The sequence below is a fragment of the Mustela nivalis genome, assembly GCF_964662115.1.
Source record: "Mustela nivalis genome assembly, chromosome: 8".
Taxonomy (NCBI): Eukaryota; Metazoa; Chordata; class Mammalia; order Carnivora; family Mustelidae; genus Mustela; species Mustela nivalis.
In genome coordinates this window covers 131,206,500-131,220,665 of record NC_139027.1, presented here as the reverse complement: position 1 = coordinate 131,220,665, position 14,166 = coordinate 131,206,500, and the positions used below count along the sequence as shown (strand labels likewise).

General features: G+C 42.6%; 1 protein-coding gene across 4 annotated transcripts in view; it reads right to left on the bottom strand.

Annotated features, from left to right (window-relative positions):
- Positions 1 to 14,166, bottom strand: part of EYA2 (EYA transcriptional coactivator and phosphatase 2) — a 272,621-nt gene that overhangs the window by 186,661 nt on the left and 71,794 nt on the right. For 3 of the 4 annotated variants that reach the window (XM_082744870.1, XM_082744873.1, XM_082744874.1), the window contains exon 2: positions 1,384 to 1,496. In XM_082744870.1, coding sequence (XP_082600996.1) covers positions 1,384 to 1,486 — 103 coding nt within the window. In that variant the 5' untranslated portion in view covers positions 1,487 to 1,496. Of the gene's footprint in view, positions 1 to 1,383; positions 1,497 to 14,166 lie in introns of those variants that run through there. The other variant, XM_082744872.1, reaches the window with a different exon arrangement.

Here is a 14,166-nt window from a genome sequence, read left to right as displayed (position 1 = left end):
TCCGAAACGAATGACCATGCAATGCTACGTTTAACCCTGGTACCACACGTCCTGGTACCAACCGTGGCCGGCAGCAGTAAGCATGCTATGGAGTGGGTCATGACTATGCCCCCATTTCACAGGTGAGAAAATGGAGGCTCAGAAAGATGAAATAATTTGCTGGAGGCCATCTGGCTGGGAAGCAGTGGGTCTAGAGTTTAGCCTGGGATCCTCCTCACCCACCAACCTCCTCCTCCTCCTAGCTCTCCCAGCTCTGAAATAAAGCCCGAGGTTGAAGAGTGCCTCCACTCGGAAAGAAGAGAATGACTGTTTTTGAACAGGGCTTAATAAACTGTCTCCAACTCTCAAAGAGCCCCCCCCGGGGGGGGGTCAACATGGACCCTCCAAAGTGCCAAGAAGAATGAGGGTGTGTTCTCCAGCATGTGGTTTGGTGGGGGCGGGGGTGGTGGAAATCCTAGACCCTCCTGGTGGTCTTTGAGTGGGCTTGTCCCTGCTTCATTACCAGCATGCAAGGGAAATGTCATTGTCCTGGTGACAGCAAGGATTACTCCCTGGAGGCCTGGAGTTGCTTAAGAGCAAATTCCTGGCGATGCTGTATTTGACTAGACACAAGTCTCTGGTTTTCCACGATGGTAACGTAGCACTTCTGTCCCTCGAACCGTAATCAAACACAGACAGGGCGGGAGAGACAGCCCGGGATATCAGGACACCAGCATCAAATCCCAAAGCTGGCCACATAAAGGGTTAAGTCCAATGGTTAAACATAATAGCTTAATGCCTTCTGCTACCACCCAGCTCTCCCAGGAGGGCTGACAGATCCCAAACAGGGCAAACAATAGCTGGAATTGTTCTAGTGAAAACTAGTTCGGCTGCATCACTTGCCAATAATTTTTTAAACAGCTTAACTCTCCTCTGCTTCCTTGACTCTAACCCAACCCGAAAGCAAAAGGCAGATGAGTTCTTGTCCCAGCGTCAAACCTTTGTAAACAAATCGCCCGCCAGGATGCGTGATGGCAGGACGGTGCTGGGGGACAGCCTCGGAGCCGGAGCCCTGACCCTGCGGGACACACCCAGGGCCGGGCCCTGGGACACACCTGAAACTGCCTATCGTCCCAGGAGGTGTCAGCATTTCTTGGCACAGGAAGTTTGGGACACGAACGAGCACACTCGCCTCTCTAATGACCAGACAGGACAGCAGCATTGTTAGCAATGCACGCCAAAGTTCGGGTCCAGAGGCAACAATCCCAACGGCGAGAGGAGAGATCATCATAATGACGGTACTTGGGAAAGGACACGTGTCGAAGGCTGTTAGTCCCTTAACTAAATTCCGCGGGGCGAGTGCGACTGCCACAGGCCCACCAACACTCACACCGGGAGGCCTACCTTCTACGTCACTCAGAGTCCAGACATCCGCACGGTTAAGCTTCGCTTTACCCGGACGATCGCGGTTTACGGTGAGGCTGGGTGAGATCACCAGTTCTAGCATTTCCTTGTACCTGGCAGAAAACAAAGGGAAATATAATTTATTCATTAATTATGCATGCTTACTAATGATTCCTATTTCTTTCCCTAAGAGTATAAATATTAAAGCTGATTACCTAAACCCGGCCGTCTTATAAATTCTACATAATAAAAATTCACTAAACTTTTCATCAAAGGGAAATGAGGAATTAAAATGAAGTGCTTGCTCCCCTCCGGAGAATACACCCACTTGATTAAAACTTTCCCCTCCTTCATACGGTATTTTGCCATTAGAAAAATTGTATTCCGGTCTCTTTTAAATGTCATCGGAATGAGCTGAAGAGAGCGAGGGAGCCTTCTCAGCAGAGGAAGGGAGGGACAGGCGGAGAGGCAGAGTTGGAGTTTGGATTCCCCAAAGCAGAGGCTTAGGGGAATCCAAAGAGGGGGTTGACTGCAGTTTCGAGGGAAAAATGGACCTGATGTTAGTTAGATGGACAGACAGAGGCTCAGAAGGCATTCACAACATTGAACAAGTCCCTCTTGGTAGCCACACTCCCAGCCCATCACTTTGGTCCCCACCAAGGGGAAGGAAACACTAGCTCCCGAATTACGGCGTTGATAAAATGCTATGGAGGGCAAGGAAAATGTGGGACACGTCTCCTGGGTCTTTCTCATTTTTTTTATTGAAAACTGTTCAGCCCTTGCACTGTGGCCGGTAGTTATTCCTCCTAAATTCCTACCCGCTGTGGTTAGGAAGTGAGGTTTCTGGTTCGTGTGCATGATACCACGCCTGGCGGTTTCCAAAGGGCTAAACTACAAGCAGTAATGATTGGCGCTGATTCAAGGTGTCCTCAGAAAAAGACTACGCACATCAGTATTGCGAGGTCATCGTTGGGAGGATCAGTTATCATTACTTTAATAAAACACAACATACCGACCTATGGCAAAGAGGTTATAAACTCAGGTTCCACCAGATTCAAAATTTTGATGTCGCTCTTCATGACTTTGAGAAAGTTAGTGAACTGCTTGAGTGAAAAGCTGGCTCGTCTGGGTAATGGGGTTGTTAGACTACCTCCCTGGAAAGGTCATGGTGAGGAAGGAAATAGGTGGTACCTGCAAGGAAAGGTCTTTGTGGGGAGCAAGCTAAATGTCCACACATTCCCGAGAAAGAATAATTAAAGGTGGTGGGCGCGCATGGTGGAGTATCATACAGGAGTGAAAAAGACCAAGCTCTGCTCCACACACGGCAGGACAGACAGAGTCCTGAGCAGAGGGGCAGAAGGGTATCCAAAGTAGGATATCATTTCTGTGAAGTACAAAACATACAAATCAATACTATACACTGTTTAGGGATATGCACAAATGCAATTCACAGGTAATAGTATGTATAGGATGAAAAATACGAATTTCAGAGAGTGGCTGACTCTAGGGATGGTGGGGGCACTTTGGGAAGTGGTATCCTGGGGGCCTGAACTGAGTTTGTAACATTTTAGTTCAGGGGTGGACACCCTGGGGTCCATCCAAATCCCACCCATCTTTTCGTGGGAACCATGAGCTAAGAATGGCTTTCACATTTTTATTGTCTATTATTTTTTATTTATTTTAGAGAAGGGGAGTAGGGGGCAGAGGGAGAGAGAGAATCTCGGGCAGGTCCCACGCCCATCGAGGAGTCTGACACAAGGCTCGATCTCATAATGCTGAGATCACAACCTGAGCTGAAATCGGGAACCAGATGCCTCACCGACTGAGCCACCCAGGTGTCCCAGCTTTCGTGTTTTGAAATGGTTAGAAACAAATCGAAAAAAGGATAACATTTCAAGACCTGTGAAAACTGCAGTTAAGTCCACAAGCAAAGTGTTCTCTGAACGCAGTCCTGCCTGTTGGTCGGTTGGATCGTCTGGGGCTAATTTCACACCGCACCTTCTCAGTACAGTAGTTGTGACAGAGCCCCGCCCAGCTGGACATATTTAGCGATCAGCAGAAAAAGCTTGCCAACTCCCGTTTTACTGGTGGGCATACCACTGTGACGTGGCCACTACACAACTTTGTGGGCCCGAAACACTGATTTAAAAAAAAAAAAAAAAAACACCAAAGAAATCTCTTATGCCAGGACTGCACACAGGAAGTACTTTATATACACTTTTTAATCTGATGAGAGAATTCCACACAAGTGAGCTCCTAGTGTTTATATCTTTCTGTGAGCAGGTAAACATCTGCCTGATGGGGAAAGAAGGAGCACTGTGACTTCTGGGCTTGGTCGCGTTGCTTATTTACTTTACCAAGTGCTGCTGTCATTCTCAGGAACTCAGAGCAGGAAGGTGCTTGTGAGTTCTAGCCCTGGGACAGAGCACTGCTAAGGAAAGCTTTTGGCGTGCTCTCCTTTGACTTTTGCCTAACATTCTTGAAGGCCAGGCCAACATGGAAATCACCTTATTTCCCCCACAACACCTGATCCAGAATCATGGTCATTCTGTTGTCATCCTGTTACCATCTGCAGAAGGGAGCGAGCAAAGAGAGTCAGAAGGGGGACAGGGAAGGAGGAAATCTATAATTGGAGGATTAGCTTCCTCAAACAAGAATTTGTTAAACGTTCCCATATATTCTCATTTTCAACTCCATCTTGGACGGTGACTTTTAATGTATTAAATATGTAAATGCATTCCCTTATAAAGTGATGTTGTATTGTTTTATGTGTGACTTGTGTTTTAATTTACATGAATAGAGCTGTGCATGAGATCTTGTCCTGTTTATTAGGCTTTTTCTTTCCAGTCTGCACCATGATTCTATAATGTGTACATATTGATGAATGGTCATCTAGCTTATAGTTAGAATTCCATATTGGGGGCGCCTGGGTGGCTCAGTGGGTTAAGCCTCTGCCTTCGGCTCAGGTCATGATCTCAGGGTACTTGGATTGAGCCCCACATTGGGCTCTCTGCTCAACAGGGAGCCTGCTTCCCCCTCTCTCTCTGCCTGCCTCTCTGTCTACTTGTGATCTCTGTCTCTGTCAAATAATTAAATAAAATCTTAAAAAAAAAAAGAATTCCATACTCTGTGGTCACTCAATTGTATTTATGTATTGCCCTAGTGATAAACATCAAGGAAGGCTTCTTACTATAAACATGTATTTCAGCTACTATAAACAATGCTGCAATGAACATCTTCATTAAAATACACAAACACACACACACGTATATATAGATACATATATATATATATATATATATATATATATATATATATAAAACGTGTACCTATATATGTGTGTTTACATGCACACACATTCTTAAAATGTATATATATATATATACATTTATATAAATGTATATATATATATATATATATACACACACACACACATACACAAGGATAATTTCTGTCATTGGGTATATATGAACTAAATTTGACCAAGTACTAGACTGTTCCTCATTAATTCCTGTGCTAATCTAGATTTCCATCAGAAGTACACAAGTCAGAGGCACCTGAGTGGCTCAGTCGGTTGAGCATCCAACTTTTGGTCTTGGCTCAAGCCTTGATCTCAGGGTTGTGAGTTCGAGCCCCACAGTGGGCTCCACAATGGGCATGGAGCCTATTTTCTAAAAAAGTGCATAAGTATTCTCATTTCATAAATTCTTGCTAACATTTGGCATTGTCTACGTTTCTAATTTTTGTCAGACTAATGGGTGAAAAGTGATACAGTTGTTCTACTTTGCATTTCTATGATTACTAGTGAGTTTGAGCACATAGTCACATAATTGTGGGACATGAGAGTTTCTAGGAACTGTCTATTTATATCTTTTATCTTTGCCCATTTTTCTTTTAAAGATTTTTTTAATTTATTTATCTGACAGAGATCACAAGTAGGCAGAGAGGCAAGCAGAGAGAGAGGAGGAAGCAGGCTCCCTGCAGAGCAGAGAGCCCGATGTGGGGCTCGATCCCAGGACCCTGGGATCATGACCTGAGCCGAAGGCAGAGGCTTAACCCACTGAGCCACCCAGGTGCCCCTGCCCATTTTTCTATTGGGGTTTTTTTGTGTGTCTTTTCTTGCTGATTTGCTGGATGCCTTGTAGAGTCTAGATGCTAGTTCATTTCTGGTTTTAGATGCTATAAATTTCTTTCCTTAAGTTTTCATTACTTATGGTGTTTTGGAAATCAAAAAATTTCTAATATATTTACCCAATATTTTTTTCCTAGGTGTAAAATTACTTCTCTAACCCTAGGATATTAAAATGTGCCCATATTTTAATTTGTTTACATTTCCATATTCACTTAGAATTTTAACTTTTATGCTTAAGTCTTTAATTCATCTGGAATCTTCCTTTTAATATGGTTTAGAGTTGCATTTTTCTCCAATATTGGAGAAAATAAAAATAAACCATTTTTCCTAATATGTAGTAAACTCTTCAACTGAATTCACCTTCCAGCTATGATGGGATAGTTTGTAATTTTGGTTCAATCTCACTATCACGATACAAAATAAAAGCTATAAAACATCATTTTAAGGTATCAGAGAGCAACCAAGGAGGGCTTGAGGGCCCAAGATCCCAGAGAGATGAGACATGGACTGGGTTAAGTCTGACTTCTACCACTTTTCCCCTCAAAACACCTGCCAATTTTTAAGCACAGAAGAAAAAAGAACAGCTTAGGGTTTTCCAGTCTCATTGGGCTGGGGAGACAGCAACTGGAGTTCAGGGATAAGGTAGCTAGAACTCAAGGAGCAAAGGTCCTACAGCTACGAGAACCACAGAGGAGTGATCCTGACATTGCTGACAATTAAAACCTTTGAGGAGGTTGGTGATACCTAAGCTGGGTGGGGTGAGAGTGAGAGAAACGAAACACAGGGAGGTAGCTAAGAAGACAAGAAATGAAGCAGAGCTTTTGGCAATCTCCCAGTAGTAGGGAGGTGAAAATTGGAGTTCATGGTCCATCAAGGATGAGAATCGTTGGTAAACACACTAGGCTTTTTAACTAAGACTTCTGAAAAGTTACTCCCTTAGAGGATGGGCAAACCAAATAGATCCTGATTTGTCATCCAATAATCCCTTATTGGTTCAAAGCGATTTACCTCTAGTATCACCACTTGGCAGAAGAAATGTAACTTTCTTTTGGGGAAGGTATTATCTTCCAGAGTTTCCATAATTTTTCATAAGCAATGTTTAGCCCTTAATAAAAATTATGAGGCATGCAAGAAGACAAGGCCAAATGATTAAAAACTAAGACAACAAACCAAACCCATAATAAGATTCAGATATTGGACTTATCAAACATGAACTCCCAAACTACCTTGATAATATGATCAAGAAAACAGATTTAAATGAAGACTACTACTAGAGAACTAGAATAAAAATCAAATGAAAATTCTAAAACTGAAAAATATAATAATTGAAATTAAGAGCTCCATAGAGCAGATGAACTATGGATTTGAGGTAGCAAAAGAAAGGCATAACAAACTGGAAGATAAGTCAGCAGACAAATCACAGAAAGAATGTTGGAAAGGAAAATAGGTAAAAAAATAATATAAAATAAAATAAAATAATATGGGACATGGAGAAAAGGTCCTGCATACATGTAACAGGGGCCACAGAAGGAAAGAAAAGAGAAAACAAATCAGAAACAATATTTAGTGGGGCGTCTGGGTGGCTCAGTGGGTTAAGCCTCTGCCTTTGGCTCAGGTCGTAATCTCAGGGTTCTGGGACTGAGCCCCACATCAGGATCCTTGCTCAGGAGGGAGCCTGCTTTCCCCCCTCTCTCTCTGCCTGCCTCTCTGCCTGCTTGTGATCTCTCTTTGTGTGTCAAATAAAAAAATATATATATATTAAAAAAAGAAACAATATTTAGCAAGAATCCTGGAAAATCTTCCAAGACTGATAAAGACATCAAGCCAATGCAATCAGCAAGTTCTGCAAAGCAGAAGAAAAATAAATACAGAGGAAAACACTCCTGAGCATATCATAGTCAAACTACACACATGTGAGACTATATTATCTTAAAAGCAGCCAGAGGGTGAATAAAAGACAAATTATCAGGGCTCCTAGGTGGCTCAGTCAGTTAAGAATCTGCCTTCAGCTCAGGTCATGATCTCAGGATCCTGGGATTCTGATCGAGCCCCATGCTGGGTGCCCTGCTCAGTGGGGAGCCTGCGCCTCCCTCTCCCCTCTGCTTGTGTGCTTTCTCTCTCACTTGCTATCTCTCTCTCTCAAATAAATAAATAAAATAAAAGGCACGTATTGCATGGAGCACTGGGTGTGGTGCATAAACAATGAATTTTGGAACACTGAAAAGAAATAAAATAAAATAAAATGGAAAAAAAAAGAAATAAAATGCAAATTATTTTTAAAGAAGGAATAATAAGACTTCTCTGCAAGTATGATGGAAACCAAAAACAATGGAATTTCATCCGCTAACACAGTATTCTGTGCCAGCAAAAAAAAAAAAAAAAACACAAAAAACCTTCAAAAATGAAGATAAAGGGGTGCCTGGGTGGCTCAGTGGGTTAAAGCCTCTGCCTTCGGCTCAGGTCATGATCCCAGGGTCCTGGGATCGAGGCCCACATCGGGCTCTTTGCTCAGCGGGGAGCCTGCTTCCCTCTCTCTCTCTCTCTGCCTGCCTCTCTGTCTACTTGTGATCTCTCTCTGTCAAATAAATAAAATCTTAAAAAAAAAATAAATAAAAAATAAAAAATGAAGATAAAAATGAAACAAACAAAAATTAAGATTATTTGTCACCAGGACATTTGCACTACAAAAGAATGCTTTGGAAGCATGAAAATTTGGCAAAGGATGGAGAACAACATAAAAGGATAAATATGTAAATAAGAGGGGGAGACATGAAGTTTACATGTTCTCAGGACACTGCATTTTCCTGGAAGTGGTACAAGTACTAATTTATAGCAAAATTTAAAATTTATAAGGATACATGCTATAATCTTTAGAGTAACGACTTAGAGAAAAATAAAAGTGTATGCCAACAGGTTACTAGAGGAGAAAATGGAACAATGGAAATACTTCATTAATCCAAAAGAAAGCAAGAAATTATGAAAAAAAAAACGAAGTGATGGAACAAATAGGAAAAAAGATAGATTTAAATTCAAATTTATCCATAATTACATTAAATGTAACCATTTAATGTCCATTTACCTTAAGGAATAAATACTCCCACTAAAAGACAAATATTACAAGACTGGATTAAAAAACTAACTGCATGTTTATTACAAGATACCCCTTTTAAATATAAAGACACACAAAGACTCAGAGCAAAAAATTGTAAAAATCCACATGAAGCAAACACCAAATAAAAGAAAGCTGACATAATTTCAAATAGACTTGAAATTAAAAACCACTACTAGAGATTTAGAGGAACATACTGTCATGATAAAAGAATGAAGATATAACAATTAGGAAGTTTGCCCTTCCCAAAACTAATTTGCATGGTATTGACTCTAAAAAGGAAGAAAGAGCCTAGATCTTTGTTAGGTAATTCAAGATCTCAACTTCAAACATACCAACAGCAATTCAAACCCGTCCTCCGTTGGAGGACAATAAATAAGCATCACCAACAAAGCCAGAGCAATAGAAATGTTAGTTCTCACAAAGTAAACAGGACCCTGACAATCCTTCTTTCCCGTTGCCAACTAGAACTTATGGGTACTTCTATCTTGCAAAAGCAAAATATTAATCACCAAGTATGGCAGTAGGAGCAGTTCAGTGAGCAAACCCTTCCAAAAATTCTAACCGTAGCTCCCATTTCCCAGGCACCCATTCTACACCAGGGAGTTTCCCCCATCACCTTTACATCACCTCCTTCAAATTCTCTCCACCATGCCGGGAGATATAAAGGTCCACCCTCTATTTCCCAACAGGTTGACTAAATACAGGTTTAGGTCTGTGCACAGCATAAGCACCAAGGAAACATGACTCATTCCCGCTTGGTGAACTCATCCTGTTCAGCCATCCTCCTGCTCCTTCAGATCTGAAAAGAAGTTAAAATTTCAGCACACAGTGAGTTTCGGATTTGAGTTTTATGGGTTGTATTGTTTTATTATTGAATTACATGGAGCAGCCGAGGAAGGAGGCTGATCTCTTTGGTGTTTTGAGGCCTCTGAAGGTCTTAACCTGGCCGTGATTATAGTGCTCATTTTATAGATAATAGAAATAAAACTAATGATCACTCAAAGATCATTTAGTCTAGGGCCAAGAGCTCCCTGCATATATTGGCTTGTTGAGTCCTATGAGGTGGGTAGAGATGAGGAGACTGAGTTTCACAAAGTGACCTGTGAGCTAATGGTAGAGCCAGGATTCACAACCAGGTGGTCTGGTTCTAAGGTCTGTGCTATATTTTTAAAATTAATTAATTATTACTGAAATACAGTTGACATACAATGTCATATTAGTTTCAGGTATACAACATAGTGATTTGACGATTCTTTACATTACTCAGTGCTCATCAGGATAAATGTAGTCACCATTTGTCCCCATACACTGTTATTACAATATTATTGGCTATATTCCCTATGCTGTACTTTTCATCTCTGTGACTTATGTATTTTATAATTGCAAGTTTGTACCTCTTAATCCCTTTTACCTAATCTGCCCATCACTCCAGCCGCCTCCTCTCTGGGCATCACATTTGTATTTAAGAGTCTGTTTGTTTTGCCTTTTAGATTTCATGTACAAATGAATCACATGTTGTCTTTCTGTGTCTAACTTATTTCACTTAGCGTAATACCCTCTAGGTCCACCCATGGCAAGAATGGCAAGATTTCATTCCTTTTCATGGCCAAGTAATATTTCACCAAGCACGCATGCATGTGTATCTCACATCTTTATCTGTTCATCTATTGATGGGCACTTGGATTGCTTCTGTATATTGGCTATTGTATTAATGCTGCAATAAAAATGGTAGTACATACATATTTTCAATTAGTGTTTTCATTTTCTTTGGGTAAATATCCACTAGTGGGATCATACAGTATTACTATTTAATTTTTTGAGGAACTGCCACACTATTTTCCACAGTGATTGTACCAACCTACATTTCCACCAACAGTGCATGATCGTTCCCTTTACTCTGTGTCCTTGCCAACACCTGTTATTTCTTGTCTTTTTGACACTAGTCATTCGGACTGGTGTGAGGTAACCTCTCATTGATATGTAGATTGCTTTGGGTAGAATGAACATTTCAACAATATTAATTCTTGTTAGACAATAAGAATTCTTGTCTGTGAGTATGGTACATCTTTCCATTTGTATCATTTTCATTTTCTTTCATCAATGTCTTACAGTTTTTAAGAGTATAGGTCTTTTATCTCCTTGGTTAAATTTATTCCTAGGTATTTTAATCCATTTGGTGCAATTGTAAATGGGACTGTTTTGAAATTTTTCTTTCTGTTACTTTATTATTAGTATATAGAAACACAGAAGATTTCTGCATGTTAATTTTGTATCCTGCAACTTTACTGAATTCACTTGAGTTCTAATAGTTATTTTGAGGAGTCTCAGGGTTTTCTATGCCTAGTCTTATGCCAGCTACAAAAGTGACAGTTTTACTTCTTCCTTAACTTCTTTTCATTTCTTTTTCTTGTCTGATTGCTATGGCTAGGACTTCCAGTACTATGTTGAATATAAGTGCTGATAGTGGACATCCTCATCTTGTTCCTGATCTTGGAGGCAAAGCTTTCAGTATTTCACCACTAAATATGATGTTAGCTGTGGGTTTTTCATATATAGCCTTCATTATTTTGAGGTATGTTACCTCTAACTGTACTTTTTTGAGTTTTTATCATAAGTGGATGGTGAATTTTGCCAAATGCTTTTTCTGCATCTATCGAGATGATAATCCGGTTTTTATCCTGCTTCAGTATTGCACATTGATTGATTAGTGAAAACTGAATCACCCCTGTATTTCTAGATTAAATCCTACTTGATCATGATAAAGGATACTTTTAATGTATTCCTGAATTTGATTTGTTAATATTTTGTTGAGGATTTTTGCATCCATGTTCATCAGGGACAGTTCTGTGCTCTTAACCACAGTGTGCAAAAAAAACTGGGTCAAAAATTGAACCCAGGGCCCAATATCCACTAAGCCACCGGTCAGAGCTCTGGCTCTGTCATGGGACACATGGGTTCAAACTCCAGCTTTTCATCTTATCAGTTGTATGACCTTGGGTGAGTTATGCAAATTCTCTGAACTTTATCCATAAGGACGGAGAAAGTAACAGTACCTTCCCCAGTAGGTTATGTGCGGATTAAGTTAGAGAAGGCATCCACACCGACAAAAGACACCCTTAGTTCCATTCCAGGGAGATACTAGGAACTGTCGTGAGGATCATCTAGAAACCACTGGTTCCTATTGTAGTTTGACAGGCAGAGTTGAATTCTCTTGCAGTTGGTGGAGAGGCTTCCCTCACTCACATTCTACCCCCCTTTTCCCCTGCTCACAATGACCTGAAATAGGAGAACAGCTTATTCTCTTTGCAGGGGAGGGAAGAGAGAAATCAGACAGTCTTAACAACAGAGTCTGGAGGGTGGGAGGAGAAAGACTTAGCTTCTCTTTCATGAAGTCAGGGAAAGGAAGCAAAGGCATGGGATTCATTTACAAAAAATGTTTCCCCGTTGCATCGTTGCAAAACCCCAATACCCCTGCTGCTTCAGAACCAGACCAAGAGGAGTGGGAAGAAAGAGGCATTCAAAAGCCCCCGCCCTCTGGCCTTCTCTTTGGCCTGCTGCTGCCAGAGGCTTGCACCATTTGTTACCCTTGTCACCACCCCTGTCCCCGGGGACTGAGAAGCACTGAGGGAGCACGGGGCTGCTGGAGGAGCCCAAGAGATGACAGCTGGAGGGTGGGGGGTAGGGAGGACTTCAAAGGCAGTGAAAGATCAAAAGCAGATGGAGGGTCCCAGGCGGGTGGGTGGCTCACCTTTCCACACCCCCTGAGTGCCCTGGCTACCTTGGCTGAGAGCAGTGGCCCTGCCTGCTGGATGGAGAGGACAGATGGCCAGTCGGCCAAGGGGACCTCAGAGAGGGCCAATTCCCAGCATCTTTCAAGGGCTTAGAAACCCAAACCTGCCAACAGCAATCACAGGCTTCTGGATAGACGACAGCTGTGGCCCAAACCTGGACGTTTCTGGCTGCCTCCACCACCCTCATTTCATTTCATTCAAAATACATCTGCTTATCGCAAACTCGCCTCGGCCCCAGTCTCCCCCATCTGGCGGGGGGGGGGGGTTGTGGAGTTGCTCACACCAGAAGCCCAGGACTGTTGCCCCCTCCTCGCTCTCCTTCAGCTCTCACACCCAATCCGTCACCAGGTGTTGTTAAATCCACCTTGGAAACATCCACGGAATGCACTGAGCGATTTCCACCTCCATGGGCATCGCTTGGCCCAAGTCACCACCATCTCTGCCCTGGACAGCCACCACAGCCTCTGTGCCCATTTCCGAGGGGCTAGTCTAGCCTCCATCCAGTTTGTTCTTTCGGCAGCAGACTCAGGAGTTTCTGACAACATAACTCTGAACCTGCCTTCGTCGTCACAACCTTGCTTATAACCTCTGACTGTCCTCAAGGCTTTAGAACACAGCCTTGATCTGGCTTCCCTGCAAGGGAGGTCTCATTCTGGCACACTGGCCTTTCTCTCACTCCATGCTCCCTCCTGTCATGAGGTCTTTGCACATGCTGTTCTCTCTGCCTGGAACACCATTCCCTCCTGTTCACCCTTCAGAGGTCTTAGCTACCATGATCTCCCCAGGCCTTCCCCAAGGGGGGCCCATCCCCTACACCAGCCTCCACGGGGCCATGTCCTTCTCCCTACACCAATCACCCAATTTTGGGGGAGTGTTTGGATGTTATTTAATTTTCATCTGTCTTTCTTACCAGACTGTATACTCCCTGATGGCGAGGATTTTGTCTATTTTTTCCACCATTACATTCCCCAAATCTCCTGCAGGGTCTGGCCTTTGATAACCGTTTAATAAATACTTCCTGGAGGGGCGCCTGGGTGACTCAGTTGGTTGAGCATCTGACTTCAGCTCAGGTCATGATCTCAGGGTCCTGGGAGGGGCCCCGTGTGAGGTCTGCACTCAGCAGGGAGTCTGCTTGTCCCTCTGTCCCTTCCCCTGCTCGTGCTCTGTCTCTCCAATAAATAAAATCTTAAAACAATAAATATTTCTTGTATAATGAATGAATTGCCATATGAATAAATGTACCCATTCAACCAATATGAATTGAGTGTCTGCTATTTGTGCCAAATACTGCTGGTCACGGCCACTGTCACTACCCTGGATGATGTACACATTTATATTACCTGCCAGGCCCCTCTGGGCACTGAGTTTGAGACCCTCAAGTTTACTCTTCTTCCCAGCATGAGGCCTCCACACAGTAGGACACAGTCAGCAGAATGTGGACATTGGATGTTACCGTTCCCAACCCCCACCCTGCACTGGCGCATCCCAGAAGCTCCTTCCCCAATAACACAAGGTGTCTGTGAATGACGGTTATTTACTATTAAGCTCTGCCTGGCTGTCATGCCCTTGGCAGTCCTGCTGGTCCCCTTCTTAGGTGTGTTCCCCAGCTTGACTGAGACACAACCAGTATATTGTGCAAGTTTAAGGTGTATAATGAGATGACTTGATATGTGTATATATTGCAAAAATGATTCTGGTGGTCCTGCTTTGAGATTCAAAAACAGGAGGAGAAAGTGGACATGCCCAGA